The 19,228-nt window shown below is 42.2% G+C and overlaps 1 protein-coding gene across 3 annotated transcripts in view; it reads right to left on the bottom strand.

Moving 5' to 3' along the window:
* Positions 1–19,228, bottom strand: part of PTPRT (protein tyrosine phosphatase receptor type T) — a 468,237-nt gene that overhangs the window by 218,202 nt on the left and 230,807 nt on the right. For all 3 annotated transcript variants that reach the window (XM_069033796.1, XM_069033797.1, XM_069033798.1), the window contains one exon: positions 4,020–4,313. In XM_069033796.1, coding sequence (XP_068889897.1) covers positions 4,020–4,313 — 294 coding nt within the window. The remainder of the gene's footprint in view (positions 1–4,019; positions 4,314–19,228) is intronic.

Here is a 19,228-nt window from a genome sequence, read left to right as displayed (position 1 = left end):
TTTAGAGAGGGATAAGGTGCCCCTGGGGCTCCTTTGCTTTAGTCTCAACAGCTAATAAAGATCAGCCAATGTTCTAATGAAGCTAATGGGACCTAATGTTCAAGGCAGCTTTTCCAGGCAGTATTTTAATCAGGAATAAGTATTGATCACAAAGAAAGCCTTTCCTCTGTCCCTTTTTTAATATTCATTTAAATACTACTCTTTGGCCTTGTTTTTCATGTGAGTTGGCCCCACTAGAAGGCAAGCAGTTTTCAGATGAGATTTCCTGCATGATGATGACCTCAAATGCAAACTTTTCCCTTTTTTCCACCCACCAGGGCTAAAAACAACTTTTCCCATACTCTGCCTTCTGTGGAAACTGAAGAAAGAAAAAAAAAACAACCAACCAACCAAACAAACAAAAAAAGCAGGGGAATAGTCAATAAGCACAAAGAAAATAAGCCTCAAGCTTCCCAAAGCACACCCTTGTGAACAAAGGCCATGGAACAAGGATTTTAAAGAGCTCTGTTTATCTACAGAGAATGGCTAAAATGCCCCACACTTAGAAAACCAGTGCTGAATACTAGGCACTATTGGGAACTGCGTTCAAACACTTTATTCTAATCCTGTTATCTCCTCAACCTATTATTTTGGGGATAAAAACTAATATTTCCTATCTATCTTTCCTTTAACCTACCTTCAACCACATGTCTGGTCTTAACCTTAAGCAGTCTCTCTCTTTTCCCCATTCCCTGCTGAGCAACTCTTCCCTCTCACTGACACTTTACTGGGTTATGCCTCAAGGTCATTTAATTTTTTCCTGTCCCAAGTAATGACCTTTCACACTCCATGAGAAAAACAAACTCAAATCCAAAACTCAAAGCCCACAACAAACAAACAAAAAAAATCATTTGTGCAGCATTTGCCATATTTCTGGTAGTTGGCTTTTCCTTGAAGGAAGTAGGCTGGGATTTAATTTTCAGTATTATTTCTAGAGATCAAATATTAATCAAGCCTTGTAATGCTGTCCTGTAGAACACCAAAAGCATCTCCAGTGGGGTAACAGATGCCTGGGCACATACTGCTAATAGAAACTTAGGTATTGTCCAGTTTAATAAAACTTCTGTATGTTCATTTAGACCTTCCTTAATTATCTGATGGGTTTTATCTAATTAAAACAAACTTTTCAAGTTCAAAACCTTTCAAACAACTTCCATTCAGTCTGATCAAAATCTGAAACTAAAGAATGATTTTGGTAAGAGTTTTCAGGATGCCTCAGCTCATCCAGGACCATCCTGGCCATGCTTTTGCTCTGATGCAAAGCTGATAGTCAAGAAACACACAGCAGACAAGGTCAACTTTGTAAATGAGCTTCTGTTACTGGATTTGAAGTGGAAGAGCAGCGTGGTCCTTCCCAAATCTTTTCATTTTTATCTCTAAATAAGAATCTCATTACAATCTGTTCTCAAACTGAAAGCTATGCCAGCAGTTACTCAGCCTCTCCAGAACAAAAAATATACAGTCTCCATGTGAAAAGAGCCTTGAAGAGCATTCAGTACAAGGGATATTGACTTCCCTCTCTTAGGAGGTTGCAGCTACCTTCTGCTTATTGTTACACGGATTTCTAGCAATTTAAATAAGTAAATACTCCTCCAGCACAGGTGATATTGTCTACTCTTACTCCTGCAGTCAATTTTGTTACCTTTATTTGTGGGCTTAATAAACACAGCACAGCTCTGAACAGCGCAGTGAAACTGGGCAGCTCCAATCACCTACTGATTGCATACAAATGTGTAGGAGTTTGGTACTTCCTTCTTCCTCAGAAAAGGTAAAGACAAATAATAAAACAACCAAAAAAAAAAAAAATCACATGAAAAAAGCAGTATCACTCACCCCTCAACTATTTTAAAACCCCTCCATTTTCCCTGATGTCATTCTTTAGGTACTCTTAGGAAAATCAAGGCAGCAGAGCTGTTTTCTCAGCTCAGCACATTTTTGAAAATCTTCACCGTGAAAGTTTTGTGTAATTACCCTCAAAATGGTGTTTTGAAGGAGTTCCACGACGTATGGAAATTGGGATAATGAGTTGCATTTTCTTGTCTATCATTTCAGTTGGCATTTGGTGAAATTATACATCTTTATCTACTAAGTCTCTCCCTTCCTCCTGGTCCACATTTAGATCAAGACCATTACAATTTCTCCCAGCCAGTGCCGTAAACAAAACATAAATGCCATCGCCATCAATCTCAACAAGGCCTGTATGACAGCTAACATTAACAGAATGACCTTCTCCAGTTAGATTTTCATTAGCAAAACAGGATGGGAAACAGAAAGTGCCTCAGCTTTGCCAATTTGAACAGATTATCCACGTCATCCTTCTCAATGTCAGTCAATACCTGAGCTGGGCAGGAAACTCAGCAATTTGGGGCATAGGACAAGACAATATTATGCACAAAGTGAGCATTTTTTTTTACTTTAACCCCTGAATTAAACCAGCATTCTGTACAGGTAAGGCAGAGAAGTTTGCAAGTTTGGCTGCTGCAGAGAGTGTGACTGCAAAGTGACAACACATCCACTCCAGACCAAATCTGAGCACGTCACCTTTCCATTTGCAAATGCACAGTCCCAGACCAGGCCTGCAGTGACTTCTGATGATGCCAGAGAATTTGACCACATTAGGGAAGCAGAAGAAAGCCAGAAGGTGAGTAGCAGAACATGTGCCAACTTCCCAAACAGGCCAGGACATCATCCACGTCACTTCCATGCCTTCCACACAGCTGCAGCAAAGCCTCTAACCATCTGTGTTCTACCCAAGGACAGGTGCTGAACAAAGCAAACAGGGCCTCATGCTCAGATTTATTTATTTTTAACCAAATCTTCTCAAAGGGGCACTAAATGTTCACTAATTTACAACCTGCATAATAAGGGATGTGCCACCCACAACACAGTCAGCCTGCCAGGGTTCCACTCTTGGTAGAGAAAGAGGATGTTGCTGGAAATGTTCCTGCTATGAAGTGGATGAGGAACACCAATACTACACTGCTTAGTCCCATCCCAGGATTATTTTGGCTGTTCTGGATGCCTTCTTCCAACTTCAGATTTGCTATTTGATCAGAAAGAGTAACAGGAAGCAGAATGTTCTTGTAAGTTTTTCGCTACCTAAACCCACATGTTGTAAACCACTAATTTGTAGGGAGGGAAAGAAGGCTGTGTCAAAAGGAGAGCAGCCTTTTTGTGCCTGCTCTTTGTTCATAGCACAGTGAGGACCTTGCAAAAATTACAAAAATGAGAGAGAATGAAGTTTTGTGGTGGAAAAAAACCATGAGGGAGAAAAGTGCTTTGCTCATCCCCTTGCCAGGCACAGGGCTTGATTTCCCTTAATGGCTAATGATTAATGTATGACAACAGGATGAATAGCCAATATATCTGAAAGATGAGCAACATCATCCGTCAGTTTTTCACAGGAAGTCCAATATGACTTAGAAAGAAAGAAAGACTACTTCTGTCCCTGGATCAAAATTGATCCATTCCAATATGAAAGAGAAAATGAAGGTGCTGCACAGTGTTTGAACACAGTCCTTTGTCAGAAATGAGGAGGAGAATCTGTTCCATCAAATGGAACACAAAAATGTATTTTAAAAACTAAATGCTTCCAGCTTCCCCACGGGACACTCAAACTGATATCGGTGTCAATTCGTTAATAACCACTGCAGAACCACTATCCAAGAACAACATAAATTTTGTTATGCACTTAGAGGTGAAAATTTTATCACAGCTTGGTCTTAAGAACAATTTTCCTACTGGAGGACCGGTCATCTGTTTGCCTGTTCCAACAGAAAGCAGCCTCACGCTGCAGCAAAAGTTCGTCAGATAAACCACACGCATAAAAACAACAGTTCTTAAACACCTGCCTGTGGAACAACACAAAACACTCCAGGATGTATCAAAATTCACAACACCAGCTCAGATCCCTGACGAAGCACCTGCACCAAGGACGTGTGGCAGAGCATTTGTCAGAGTGAGAGCAGCAGAAGCCTTACCTGCACACTTGGTCCTGGTGGTGAGGGGGGGTCCGGGGGGCCCCGTGCCCCCTTCCCCGGGGCGCGTGAGCAGCACTCGGATCTCGTACTCCACGTCGGGGTCCAAGTGCCACAGTTTGTAGTTGGGAGAGTCCACAATGTGCGTCTCTGCCCAGTTGCCCGTGGTGGTGCGGTACTCCACCTCCTTCAGGATGATGGGCCCGTCCCCGATGATGGAGTTGGCGTTGGGTTTGATCCACAGGTACGTGGCTCCCACAGCCAGCAGCTCTGGAGGGGCGATCGGGGTGGGCGGCTCTGGAGACAAAAATACATCGCAAGGAGTCAGAAAATCCAAACTCCCATCACGTATCTGTGCAGTCAGGCTGTCCCAAAGCCTTTTGTAACACAGGCACAGTTTCCCCTCTCGTTTACCAAATCTTTTGTAAGCATTTAATCTGCTGGAAAGAATTGGGAATGGGTTTTTTGTGCTTAAATTTCAGCCCCCTTGCACTGGGGGTTGTGTTATCAAGTCAGAAACACCTGTGAAAATACAGGAACCACAAAGCAGCTTCTGTCTTAAATGGAACACAAAAGTGTCTTTTAGATCGTCGTGAGGTTTATACTTTCTCCTTCTTGTAAACATATGAGCAACAGCACTCAGCAGAATCTTAGAGGGTGAGGGAGGGAGAAAGAAATCTTAAAGAAGGACAACTGAGTAGCCCATGAATAAAAGGGCTCCAGCACAGCCCTTCCTCTGCCCCGTGACCTGACACAGCAGAATACCCCAATCACTGATCGTGGTGCCATGGTTCTGCCAAATCCTAATGCTTAACGTGACAAAATTAGCAACAAGCGGAAAACTCAAATCACTTGTTCATTTTCTGATCTTATCTCCCCAAAAATAGAGATAAAAACCAGGATATATTTTCTAATCAAAGCACTAGCTGAGAAAATATTAGCAAATTTAAACACCAGTGATCATCCCGTGACCAGCAGCCCGGATGCTGCTGCAACGGGCTCTAAGTGGGGCTCTTGGTAGCTGAGAACTAAGAAAAATTCCAAGGCAACAGTGAAGGCAACAGTGAATCAACACCTCCTATGGTGTTTTATTGCAAAGTTTGCTTCGCTGCATAGGCAAAGGTACTCAAGAAAGTCTGCATGAGACCTGAAGAGCACCTGGATGTTTGAGAAGCAGCACGAGGAGGCAAGAACCAGCTATAGAGGATCACCTCTGAGAAAACGCAAAGCAAGCTGATAAAAGACATCTCAGCAGCTCCCTTTGATGGAAGCTACAGGAAAAAAAAAAAGAAAGGAAAAGAAAAAAACAAAACCTACAGAGCTCTGGCTGCCTGCCTGATTTTTATTATTCTTCTTCTTCCCCTTTCTATCAGTGTAAATAACACTTGCATACTGGAAACCACAGGAATAGCATACACCTTGTGCCTTTGAAAACCTGAGCTGAATAACTGCAAGATCATGAGCAATTTCCTGAATCTTGTAGAGCTTTCTCTCTGCCACACTCTAATGCGGTTTGCCCAGAGGACACAAACTCTATTCTCTTGTGAAAATCAGGTGACAAAAAAGAATATTGTTATCAACAGGGGCTTAAAACACTGGCACAGGGTGCCCATAGGAGCTGTGGCTGCCCCTGGATCCCTGGCAGTGTCCAAGGCCAGGCTGGAAAGGGCTTGGAGCAGCCTGGGACAGTGGAAGGTGTCCCTGCCCATGGCAGGGGGTGGAATGAGAGGAGCTTTAAGGTCCTTTCCCACCCAAACTATCCCATGATCTCTGTCTCAGAAAAAGAAACACATAAATGTTGCAACAAATTTAGAGTTCAGTGGGAGTCATCCTAAACCCCTCTCTCCTAAAGATGGTTCCTCAAAGAACCCAGAGGAATGGAAGAATCCAGGATCCACAGAAATGTGGAAGAAAGGATTTTGAGCACCACATCATGGGAGGAAGATGGGATTTTCCCCTCAGGAAAATCCTTGCAGGTTAAGATCTGCTCAGTGAAGAGAAACAAATGCACAAAAACTGATCAACTGAAATTTTGCTTGATTTCATTTCCTTTAACTGTTCACAACAAAACATTCTATCTCCTTGAGACTGCCTGCAGGAGTTGTGCATTGTACCCCCGGAGGAAAAAACAATCTCAATTGTAATTGCAGCAGGTATCCAACTTGAACAAAAATCAGTGATGCCAGATATGTTTGCTGTGGAATGTCTGTTTCTGCTTTAATTCTGCACCATTCCCATAACTCCTGGCAGAATCCTTTTCTGACATGAAATGCCAGGCTGATTATGTTTTGACTTACAAAGCTATTTCTCCAAGAAAATTGTTTTCAAGAAATGTGTGTGGATACATTTTCGTTAAAAATCAAATTATTATAAATCACCAGCAGTTTATTACTTGTTTCTTGGTGCAAGACAATTAAAAGATAGACTTGGTGATTTTTATTCCCAATGCAAGAGCTACATCTTACAAGTCACATCGTAGCTGAACACAAGACAAATGAAATATTAAATTCCATTCTCCTGGGCTGCAGACTTCAATAGCAGCGTGATCCAGGTTACTTTGGGATTTGATGGCAAGTTAGAAGAGATTTATGGGACTGAGCTTAATTAATAGAGCAGTTTATCCTGCTAAGCAGACATGAAGATCTCATCTAGTGAGTTTAGAAACTACTGTTGCCAAACTGATTTAAATTACAGTGTCACCCAGCATGCCCATCTTCCCTACTTTTAATCCCAATCCAAATCACCCCCACCAGAAAAAAAAAAAAAAAAAATGATGGTGGTTTCCCTTTTTCCTCCCATTTTCCCGTTTCTTTACACCATTTGAAAAACAGGTGCTTGCTGCAAAATATTGTAAAATTGGGAATTTAAGCTGTTGCTCCTATTTTCTGAATTTAAGGAACAGAGATAAGCGACTCTTCCAGTAGTTATTTGAGGATCAATCCCACCTCACTGAAAATAATGGATTCTTTCCTACTGGCACCAACTGGAGCAAAAGCTGTTTTTTAAATATCACTTTGTGTCAAATTACTGCAAGTGATCTAAACAAGTTACCCATTATTTTGCAAAACTGGCACATAAATGAAGAGCATTTTTTTGCTCTCTGTTACAAAAGCCAGTTACAGATGACCAGCCTGATGTTATGAACTCACTATTTTAATTAAAATCTCAATTTGACCTTGATTAAATAAACATGGTGACAGGTTGGCCTTGTACACATGTAATTGTGAACAGCTATATTTTAAGCCCCATTGCATCCCAACACTATTTCCTATCACAAGCTTTGCCTGGACTCTTGCTCCCTTTCAGCCACTCTCACCTCCTCCAGGCAGAGAGGAGGAAGCCAAAGGCTCTCCAGCAATGAGCACATCTGGAACTGGTGCAGCTGGAATATCCAGCCTGAATTGCAGACTTGGGAAGGACACAGAAAAATGGGCTTATGGGTGCTCACTTTTTTTTTTTTTTTTTTAAAAAGACATATGTAGTACAGGCTCAAAAAAAAAAAGGGAGTTATTGACCATGGGTAGATTTCATTGACTCTAAAAGCAGGTCCAGTAATGCAGACACAAAGGGAACTGGGGGTCTGCCCTTCCCCTTCTGTTAGAAAAGAAAATACAGCTCCTGTCTACAGCTCAGAAGGATGAACATTGTTAGAGCTTGAAAATGACGTGAATTTTAGTAATGCAAAGGGCATGAGAAAACAAAATTAACATGAAGGACCAGAATAGACCAAACAGAACCACAGAGTATCAAGTCCCACTCCCTGCTCCTTGCAGGACCACCTAAAACTCGATCATAGCTAGTGACAGGACAAGGGGTGATGGCTTTAAACTGACAGAGGGTGAGGCACTGGATATTAGAAATTCTTCCCTGTGAGGGTGGGGAGGCCCTTGCACAGGGTGCCCAGAGAAGCTGTGGCTGCCCCTGGATCCCTGGCAGTGTCCAAGGCCAGGTTGGACAGGGCTTGGAGCAACCTGGGACAGTGGAAGTTGTCCCAAGGTAGGGGATGGGATGAGATGAGCTTTAAGGTCTCTTCCAAACCCAAACCTTTCTGGGATTCTACAAGGACAAAGAGCATCATCCAGACACCTCCTCAACTCTTACACTTAGTACCATTAACACTCTACTTTCCATCTATTGTGGAAAACAAATGCATTTTACTTTTTGGCAAATATTTCTGAGTGTTTCTACTCTACTGCTGGAATATTTCTCTATTTGGCTTTCTAAGCAAGGCAATTCTAAGCAATTTTTACACGATGGAAGAAGAATTGGCTCTGTGAATCCTTAAGATGCAACTGGGAAAACTGAAAAACTAGAGAAAAATCCTCAACAACTGTTACCACTTTCTTCTGTGAAATAATCCATAAAGAAAGACATTATAGAAAATGCAATCTTAAACCAGCTGGATACGCCTCTTAAACTATGAATTTTATATGCTTTTTTTAATTTCTCCCTTACTCATAACAAAACCATCTGATAAACTGTACAGACAAGGTGACCATAAACTCTCATTTGCATGGGACGGGCTGTGGCTGGTTTTAGACAAAAAGACCCCCCAATGCCACAAAACTCTGGTGTATCACCAAGTGCAAAAGTTCTGGGTTTTGTTTTTTCACATGCATTCAACAGAGCACAGGTTCTAAAATAAGATCAGAAGAGACATTGTGGTTCTTATTCTTTGGGGGCTGAAAAGGTGAAGATGGGACCTGCTACCCAAAGACCTTTCCCTGACAGGCAGGATCTGTGTTTTCCACCACAATCCTGCTCATGCCCCTACTAATGGGAATTATAAAAGCTTTCCTCATCATGTCCTAAACGAGCAGCTATGGACTGTGATTGCCAAACAGATAAGGATGGGACTGAAAGGCAAGGAAACCAAATCTTAAGATTCTCAAAACTCTTTTAAGCAGAAAACACGCAACAAAAAGTACCTATATAGTTTTCTACGCAATATCCAGACTATCTGAGCAGCATCCAGGGCACCTTTTCTAGTTTTGCACCATAGCATTGAGCCTTCAGGGCTCTGAATGCCAATATTTATCCTGGCATTGCTTATTTTCACACTTCCTTTCACTGTCATAAATGCAGCAGGTAAATTTTGCTTTCTAGTGATGGTCCAAATTTCCAGTTCCATTTATGGCACCTGGATTTCACAACATTTAGCAGGAGAAGATTTCACTGTGCAGACACTGCACTAAGAGTTTTTGTCTAAGAGGGACATCCAGGTCTGTCCCTCAGTACTGTAACAGGCTGGCAGCAGTGGCACGTGTTGTTATGAGAGTGTGCCAGCAGCAGCAAGAAATCATTCATTAATTCACCTGCGCAGGTAAACTGCACCAGCAAATGATATGGTCTGTCTGAGCCCCAGGAATGTGCCCAGAAGCAATTCTGAAATCAACAATTCTGAAATCAACAATTCTGAATATTTAATTAAAGCCAAAACCCAGAAGAGTGAGAGAAGAGGAAGATTTAGGATTTCTCCAGCCTGTAGACCAAGGGGCAGTGGTTTCACAGGTTTACAAATTTCAGAGGTGCAAAGCATTTACTGTTTGGTTTTGCACCCCACTATGGACAGAGCATTCCCAGCAGACAAACATCACCCATACACCTCTTCTCCTCTGTGAGCATTCCTGTACTGTGGGATGGAGCCCTGTTCTACGGATGACGTGATGAATTCCATGTCACTGCTCTCTACCTGATGCTTCTTCCCAACCCAGAATTCACTAACACAGCAATAAGTGACTTTAGTACTCTGTGACATAAAATACTCATTTGCCACAGCACATAATGTGCTTTTGTCTTTTTGCTTTTCCCTCGAGAGCTGGTGCTTCTGTCTGCAGGGAACTCGCCACACATTTCATGTACAAAAAGCAAGGGAGAAAGCAAAAGTGAGCCAGAAAATGCAAAAGAATTGAACAAAGTGGACAAAGAATCAGCACAACAGCAGTGAAAATGGGATGAGCAGAACCCAGGGGACAGCAATCAGTAACACCAAAGAAAGCCAAGAGACCAAACATTTGGCAGGATGCTTGCCTTCTATCAGCCCCCAAATTCGAAGACTACAGACTATTCCTGTAGCATCTCCCACCAGCACAGGTGTAGTACACAGATATGAAGGGAGAACTTGATCCAACAGCCTTATGAAAACAGAAAGCATTCTCCGTGTATTTTCCCTCAAGAAGCAGAGCAAATGTCCCTTGGTGACTCCAATGTGTTCTAAACTGAGCAGCTGGGCTGTCTCGGATTAAAGAGACACAGCCACGCTCACAGGGGTTACTGCAAAGCAGGAGAAAATGTCTTAACCCTTTCCTGAAAGCACTACAGTCACCAGACAAGGCAGCTGGAACAAATCCTGGTTGAAGAGGGTTCATTTGTATCAGTGTCATCAAACAAACATTTACAGAGTCAGCCTGCGTGCACAAAGAGCTGGTACAGGCCCAGTGCCTCCTGCCAACCCTTCCAATGGTGTGAGAGGCTAAAGGAGAGGGGCACCAGATCCCAAGTGGGAATTACAGCAGAGTGCTAATTCATTAGCATTTCACACTATTTGTGTCTCAGAAGCTTAGTCTGAATCCCACCAGAGCCTCAGAGGATGCTTTCATTCTCTAATAAAGAGGAAAATAGCATTGGATTAGTTGAACAGTATCTCATTTCCCAGCGCAAATTAAATGAATTAGATGGAAGAGTCTGTGCTCTAATTGTAAAGCTTATTACAACAGCTCACATAGATTAGACCTGAATGCTTCTCTTTGAGTCATCATTTGTACTGTAACAGAGTTAAAAAGGTGGCTACAGACTCTCAGTATTGATGTGCAGGAATCTCCAGTTCTGCAGCAAAACACATTCCCAAGCCTTGTGCCAGCAGGCCACCTTTCCAACGTGGATGGGAGCACTGCCCTCCACAGTGCTCAGGCAGGCTCTGTAGGTAATCTCCAGGAACAACAAGCTCCCCAGGGCTGGGATCATGGACAATTAACTCTCAGTTTTAAAGCACCTGTAATTTTCTGACTTTGTCAGCTGCCAAATAGCTACAAACACACATCACGGAGAAGAGAAGTGGTGTGCTTGTGGGATGTCACTCTCTTTACAGGGATCTTTCATGGACCACGAGGGGCCCAGCACAAGGACTTCTTGTCATCCATGAGCTGATTGCAAATAGCCTGACTTTCACTATGTAGCTGCTCCATGTTCCAGCCTGTACTAATTATCTCAGGTTCCCTTTATTGCCAATGGAGTGAAATGGGCTCACCTTAAGGCACATATCTAAGACAGGTAAAATTAACTGCTCCCTGATCCCCCCCGTCTTTTGACTGGTATTAAAATAGAAGTGAGATATATTTTACCTCCTTACTCTTTATTTTCTCAGCACACGGCCCTCAGTGTGAAACACAGAGAGGTACTGGATCAGTCTATTAAGGGGAAAGCCAAAAATAATACTGAGCACCTCTAAGCCCTTTGAATTCTCTCTGAAAGCCCTCTCTCAGGGCAGCAGAACTCAGGTGCTGCAGTCACATGAAGATAAATGATGATGCCTTTCTCTGAAAAGGTGAGCACAACTCACTTTGCTTTTATACATGCAGCCAGAGCGTGCAGTGGTGACAGTGATGCTGTTTGATTTAATAATTCAGTTCTCAAAGTGCCTGTCAGGGAAAGGATTTCATTCCCTTACTAAGACTGTTCAGAGACTGGAGCATCTTAGTCCCATCTGTTGAGATTGTGTCACACACAGAAAAATGGTTCAGCTTTCATTTGACCAAAATACCAGTAAAAATAAAAAGACCATGACTTACTCCACGCAGCATCTAACTGCTCCATTTTGCTCCACAAGGAGTGTGGCCAGCAGGCTTGAACCAAGACCTGTTCTGCAGACTGATCTTTGATATATTTTCCTTATATAACAATTAGCAATTTTAAATTTTTGCTACTTCCCTCGTTTCCCTTGATGACAGGCCCATCAGCTAGGTGTAGACTGAGGTTTTATATTAATCTTGAAATGATCCATGAAGAAACACAAGTTAAACTTTAACATAAGAACATCTCTGAATACAGTCATTACAAAAGTATGAGAACTAAGCACCATCTCTCCTTCAACAAGGGAGATGGAAATACAGGAGCTTTCCAGAAACTCTGGTCAAAACTGATTCCTCCACTAGAAATTGCTGCAATTGCACCTGCACCAACCATCATTCGAGCTGCAGGTTACTCCTGAACCTGTTCCTGAGTTCTCTCTCCCCCAGGTGAGAAACCCCAGGGTTACTACAATCAATCTCTGCTGATTTCCAATCCACTCTGCTTCCTTCAACAGCCCCTTCTCCAACACTAAAGTCTGAGAAAACAGCCTGGGGGATGCTGCTCTTCCTCGTGGCTCCACAAAGTCTGTACAAGGATATGGAAAACTGCATCCACATCCTACCAAAACCAGGGGCCTCTCCAGCAGTCACTGCTCAGGGCCACCTTCAGTTCTCCCTCATGTTTCTAATTCCAGGGTCCATCTGAGCTCATCTATCACATGTTATTAAGTCTATTTCTGCTTTCTGCATGAACAAGCTGCTAATCTCCCACAGGGACTGAAAAATGTAAACTTAACAAGCACCAAAAAAGTAGAAAAGCTTTAATAAACATGTAAACTGAGAAACATGTAATTTCAGGTCAACTCGAGTTCAAGCAGCTTCAGCAGTTGCTATGCTACCAGCTGATGGTGGTGGGAAAGGACAGAGGCAAAAGGATTTTAAAGCTCTCTCTTGAGTGGCTATTTAGCAACTTTTGCTTCCTGGCACATCTCCATCTGCAGAGTGAAGGATCATTAGTCTCTAAGCTGCTGAAATGGCAAGTGACTGGAGGTATTGACCACCAGGAAGCAGCATGGAATGGTTTGTCTGGATTGATTAAGCAGCTTAATCCATAGCTACCTGCCAGGTTTGCAGGAATAGCCTGAGGCAGGATGCTTCACTTCATCTGAGGCAAAGTGGGGTAGGAAAAATCCCATTGTCCTTTAGGTCCCTGTCCACCACCTGGAGATGTGCAGGACTGATGGAGAGCAGGAAGGAGAACTGAGGAAATAGCCAGGCTGGAGTTAACCAGGAGAGAGTACCACGGCAGGGAGTCACAGACTCAACGATGTCCCCAGCCACTGACACTGATCCCTCCTCTCTCAGACACAACCAGTACCCAGTGCTGGGTCCACTCAGGGGGGGGACACTGCTGTGTGCACCACAGGGCACTTCCAGGCTCTGCTCACAGTTAATCCCCACAAAACCCTGGTGAAGCAACTGGGAATATATTGTTTTATAACTGGAAATAATGATTAATGGGCGGCTACAGGGCCAGAGACTGAATGCAGAACTTGTGTTCCAGCCTACAGACTTTATGACCTCCTACAAAGAAGCATCTGCCAGGCTTGACATATAAATTTAGGGCTTTTTCAGTCCACAAAGAAAAATGTTCTCATTTAAGCATTTATTTTCCTCTGACAGATCTGTGAAAAGCATGGATCACATTTGACCATGAGGAGGCAAGTCAAATTTAACATAAAAAAGAGCTGATGCTGGAATAGTAGATAATAAATGTGCCAACGGGGATCTCAGGGAGACCCCCCCAAGGAACTTTCCAGCTTTTTCAGCTCTATATCCTGAAACAGCATTTAAAAAGCTATCCAGGCAACCAAGTCTCAGAGTGCGTAGTCACCTGTGTGCAGGTTTGCTTGATATCAACCTGAGCAAGAGCACAGTTCTGATCTCAGTATGAAACCTGGATGAAGCAGACATGACTAATTTCAAAAGGTACTTTGCTGAGTGCTCATTTTGGGCAGTCATTCCTCCTGCCTTAACTGACTGAAATTACAGACCTGGGCAGACTGTGGGAACATTAATAGCCCAAGGGAAGAGCAGGGTTTGCTGTTATGCTTCATTCAGATTTAAAAGTTTTCTCTCTTTGCTCCTTTCTCTGGGGTAAGAACAGATCTGCACCCTGGGAAACCTGAAGAAAGTACTTGAATAACTGGATAGCAGGGATATTTAAATGTTCCTCATGCGGATTCCAAACATTCCCAGTAATAACACCTACAGAAATTCTCTGATGGTTTGCACCTAAAGTAGAACATTTCATCCCAGAAATTCAAGACAAAGGTTAATTATCCTTCCACTCTTGACAACAGAGTGTGAAAGAGAGCCAGGTCCATTGCCAGTAACTGCTCTGCTGCCACAAAAGCCATGCTGCCTACACAGCTGCATAAGAAACCTACTAGTTTATTACCAAATCTGCATGGCAAGAACCTTTGCCTGTGGTGGCCAAAACAATCACTGTCCAGGAAGTTGAAAATCAGGAAGAACAGCTTCAAGTTCCACGGCAATTTCCAGAGCAGAAAGGGATCTCTTCCACCTCTAAGCCATGTGCCAGTGTCTCTAGTGTACAGCACACTCAAGAGAAAGCCTGCCTGCTTCACAAAAGTGTGCTCCCAAGATGGAATGTTTGCAGTAAAGCTGATGTATTTCAACTGCTTTATTTCCCCAAGGGAAGGAACAAACATTCTGCTTCTGAGTGGAAGTGCAAAAACACCTCAGAGTCGATCCTATTAACCCTAAAGACTTGGAGGCCCCCAGAGATCTAGGATCCTGGATGCTACAGTTTTACTTTTTTTTCCATAGGACTCCCAGTATTTCCAAGAATGTCTGCAGTTAGTTAAGGAATTCTTTATTTACTCTTATTTTCTGCTTTCTAGCCTCTGAGACAGTAAATAAAAACAAGCTCTCCTACCACCAGACAAAGGGTTTGAAAGAGATGCATTATGGCCTCTGGAGTTTAAATTACAGGACTGAAGTGATTTTTTTAATGAGTCTTTATCTCAAAACCAGTGTTAATTCAATTTTGTGTCCTGCACAGCCTGGATCCATCTGCATTTGGGGTTATGTAAGGGAAATCTGTCCATCTAGAGGAGAAGCTGTGTTTCATTCCCATCATACCAAATTTTATGCAGATCCACCAAGGCCTCGAATTGGGTTCCTTCAAAGAAGACTCCTATTACAAAATATATGCTCTAATAGTAGACATTATATGTTAAAAGGTTTGTTCAAGAGCTGGAAGACAAATATTTGCTGTGCCACAAGCCTTCCTAAAGCAGAGTCTGCAGATGTCCAGGCAATATCTGCATATATGACTAACCAGTGCCAGTTATTTCTTCAGTGAGGCACTTCCCTGTGCAGAGCTTTCTGCTCCCAGTATATTATCACTCCCCCAATCAATGCAAATTGAACCTGGGCTTTCCTGAGAAGGTCCAGATTCAATTTGGATTTACTGATTTAATCAGCTGAGAGTTCCTTACATAGTCTGGTCCCCTACAGGCAAACACTGACCAAATCCCAGAGATTCTGCATGTGCTGCAAAAGCTAAAAACACGGGGGAAAAAAGGATGAAAAACCTACTAGGACATCAGGGAAACTTTTTTTTTAGTATATATATAATATATAATGTATATAATATATATATTATATATATTATATACCTTATATATATTATAAATATATATGTAGTATTACATATATTATATATACATATAATAATATATAATATATATATTAATAAACAGTACAAAGATCACACTGGCTGGCCACCCTTTCAGGATGATGCACGCTGGTATACAAGGTTTGATATACAATCTGCCAATTTCTAATACTTGTGTTCCTTAGCAGGTCAAGGGTCATCAATGAACAGCAACTCACCCAAGTTTTCTGGGTGAAACGAGGACAACAGACTACCTAAGCATAAGGGCAAGCCTTATGAAGCACTTCACTGCTGTAGAGTGGATTTAAGGCCACTTCTGACTGAGAAATGTGGATTATATGTGTTTGTAGACGTATATACCTGCAGAACTCACATTTCTGTGATGTCTCCAACATCCTGGTGCTAAGAACTCTAGAAAGAGTCTCTGCACCAGTTTGTAACAGCACACATGGCCAGGCAGAGCAGAAAGCAGCAGGGAGGAGTGTCAGCCAGCAAGAGAGGCTGCAGCCTTCCTGCATCATCAGCCTGGCTCCAAGTACTTTGTAGTCATAACAACAAAATTGAGAGATGCCAATTACCACAATAGTGAACACATAATTAGCAGCAGCCTGAACAAGTTGTCACCCTGCAAAACTGAAGAATCAGCAACAAAAATGCAAAGTGACCAACACTGGAGTAGGTACAAAAAGTTTTCTTCCTACTTTAGAATTTCAAATCATGATTCAGAATTTTTTTTTTCCTTTGTAAGGGATGCTTATCACTTGGTACAAGGACTGTATTTCTTCACTGACTAGAGAAGTTATTATGTTTGATTCCATTATACTGTGATTTTAAGCACTGATGGATAAGGAAGATCAACAAGGAAATGCCACAGAGTTTGGAAATCTCTGTTTTGAATTCTAGAGCTGCATCTTTCACATTGAAACAAAATATCAAATGTTGATTATGCATTTGCTACATACATAACATATTCATAAAATGGAGCTAGAACACATAAGGGTTTATTTTTCCTTTACTTTGTATGTGTGGAACCCCTGTTGATGCAGATCAAAGCAAAATTTGAAGCAGAGGAGTCACTGCATAAAGCTGTCACTTATATCACCAGGAATGCCTGTTAGTGATTTTATCCCTACGTAATTATCAGGCATGGGGTCAAAATTCACCCTTCATCCTGTCAGTAATTCCTGTCAGGTACCTGGTGAAACATTCCATTCCTACACAACTCCACATGAAACAGGACTGCAGGTTTTCATTGGATAAAAAGCACCTGTAGGAAGAACAGCAACACAAACACCTCAAACAATCTCATGCAACTGCCTGAAAGGATCTGACCCAAATAAGCACAGCAAAGAATTCAGTTCTTCCATTTTTCTTCTATTTCCTGTCTGTACAAGCAGAAACCTCCATTGTCCAAATAAGCTCCAGTTAATACCTGATGATATCTTTGTTCAGTGCCACAGAAAACCATTTGTTACTCCAGCTTGTAAATTTATATTCCCTGCATGGTTCTCAAACACAAAACTCTACAAGTGAATCGCTAGATAGAATCACCACCTTCAGAGGAACAATATTGTAGGTCAACTCTTGCCCAAAATACTTGCACCAAAGAAGTCTACTGCTTGGTGAGGCTATTTGAAACAAATTCTTTTTGCTTTAAGCCAAATTCTTTATGCTAGACTCAGAGTTCCTCTTTCCAAGGTGTCCTTAGGAACAGTAGAACATCTCTGGAGTTACGAATGGGCAGATACAGGCTGTGGTGCAGTGCTTGGCTTTAATGAATAGCTTGTTAGCCATTCACCAGCTTAGCTCCTTGTAGATTCACTTAATTATTTAAGAAATACAATGATTATTTGGCCCTGTGCCCAGTTCTTCTCTAGTTTATGCTGGTACAAGTCCAAAATAAATGCAGTTACCACTGTGATGCAAATAAGCCAAGTTTCTGCTCTTTTGTTCCTCAGTAATCTGAAATGTTGATGATTCCTTATCCTTCACAGGCAAGCTGATAAGAACCAGCACCACAGGGAACTATTTTCTAACAGAATCTGCTCTGTGCCTGCTCTGAACCCATTTGTTGCTTAGTAGGACCCTGGCACAGCTCCACACCCAATGAACATGATTAAAAAATGGCTTGATGAATTTAGTTCATTGGGCAGGTGGCTACAGCCAGGCTGGAGGGGAGAGCACTCTATGCTAGGTGGGAATACTTTATGTTTTCTAAAGATTCTGTGGATCTGAGTACAGACAAATTCCAAGAGTCCTAATTTCATTAACTGATGGCTGCCAAAAACTCTGCAAGGACCAGGAACAAAATGTGGGGGCGAGGGAAAGAAGCCATTGCATGGCTGCCTGAACCTTCCAGCACAACACGAATATTTGGTCAGATCCTGGGGTATCACGAAAGAGGAGATGATGAAAGAGTCAAGAAAGGAACTGTTCAGCTGACACACGAGTTGCAAGGCAAGAGAGTAAAGCATTGCCTCCAAGTCTGGCTCAAATCCTTCACAAATCCAGGGAAGAACAGAGCCAGAAGCTCACAGTCAAAGCAAGCAGCGCCAACTGGATAAAAAGTGACTGGAGACAAATGGAATTGCTGTGGAGCTCACAAATCTGACAGGCACACACCAGTGATACCCAGAGCTGGCCTCTCTGGGGCACAGAGGGAGAATAATAGGGGTTTTAATTGAGTTGTCTGCTGATGGTTTGTGATAAGATTACACAAACTCCTGATTTTAAGAAGTGTGCAATAATTTCATAAAAGGAAAGAAGTGAGCTAAACCCATCTGCACCTTCTGAGCAGCTACGGTTGGTTCATGCACAGGTATTCTCCTCCCTAAGCAGAGCATTACAGGATTTCATTTCCAGCAGAGTTTAAGTGATGGAATAACCAGAAAAGGGTGCACTGGGAGTAATGGAACAGATACAGAACCAGCCCCAAAACTGTAACAAGCCCCTCTGAGATCTGAAACTTGATTACAAGTGCTCTTGATTATTAAATGCCAGACAAGAAAAACAAACAGGGGAAACAAATCTGCTGCTTTCATCTAACAAAATACATTTCAACGTTTTTCAGGAGAAGGCACCAGCTCTTGAATACTTTATATTATACATACGCCTTCAACTCTGCTGCTGATCTTGACAGCTGCACTTTAATTTATTTGTGTGACTCTTATTGGAAGTTGAGTAAAATATGGACTACAGTGAGTCCACACAGTGATTTAGAGCCATTACATGCACATCTGTCACCAGCTGCCAGTTTGAACACGATCTGCCACGCCACTGGCAGGCATTCCCTTCATTGGTAATAAAATCCGGGGCTATATTTCCTTGAGATCTACCAATATTCACTGCATAAAAGCAAGCTGTCCTAAAACATGGGCAGTAAAACTGAGATGAATTCACACAGAACCTCCAAGCTTCAGCTGCAAAGAAAACAGTGGTCCACTTATCCTGATGTTATTGGAAATGCCTGGACTTTATCTAAGAATGTAAATCGCCTCTTTGTATAAATTAAAAGAACTTCTCAAAAATACAAAGCCAAGTTATAACCTAGAACTAAGAGGATATATGTTACAGGGAGAAACAAGTGCTTCACATCCACCCTTTTTGTCTTTTTATAGGGTTCTTAGGAGCTCATTTGGAATTTACTGTGCATGTAAATGCCAAATGAATTCCAAGTACTGCATTACTGCCAATCTATTACACTGAGCCCTGCAATTTTA

The sequence above is a fragment of the Aphelocoma coerulescens genome, chromosome 20, assembly GCF_041296385.1.
Source record: "Aphelocoma coerulescens isolate FSJ_1873_10779 chromosome 20, UR_Acoe_1.0, whole genome shotgun sequence".
NCBI classification, from domain to species: domain Eukaryota; kingdom Metazoa; phylum Chordata; class Aves; order Passeriformes; family Corvidae; genus Aphelocoma; species Aphelocoma coerulescens.
Note: the sequence above shows the minus strand (reverse complement) of the source record. Positions and strands in the feature narration are given on the sequence as shown.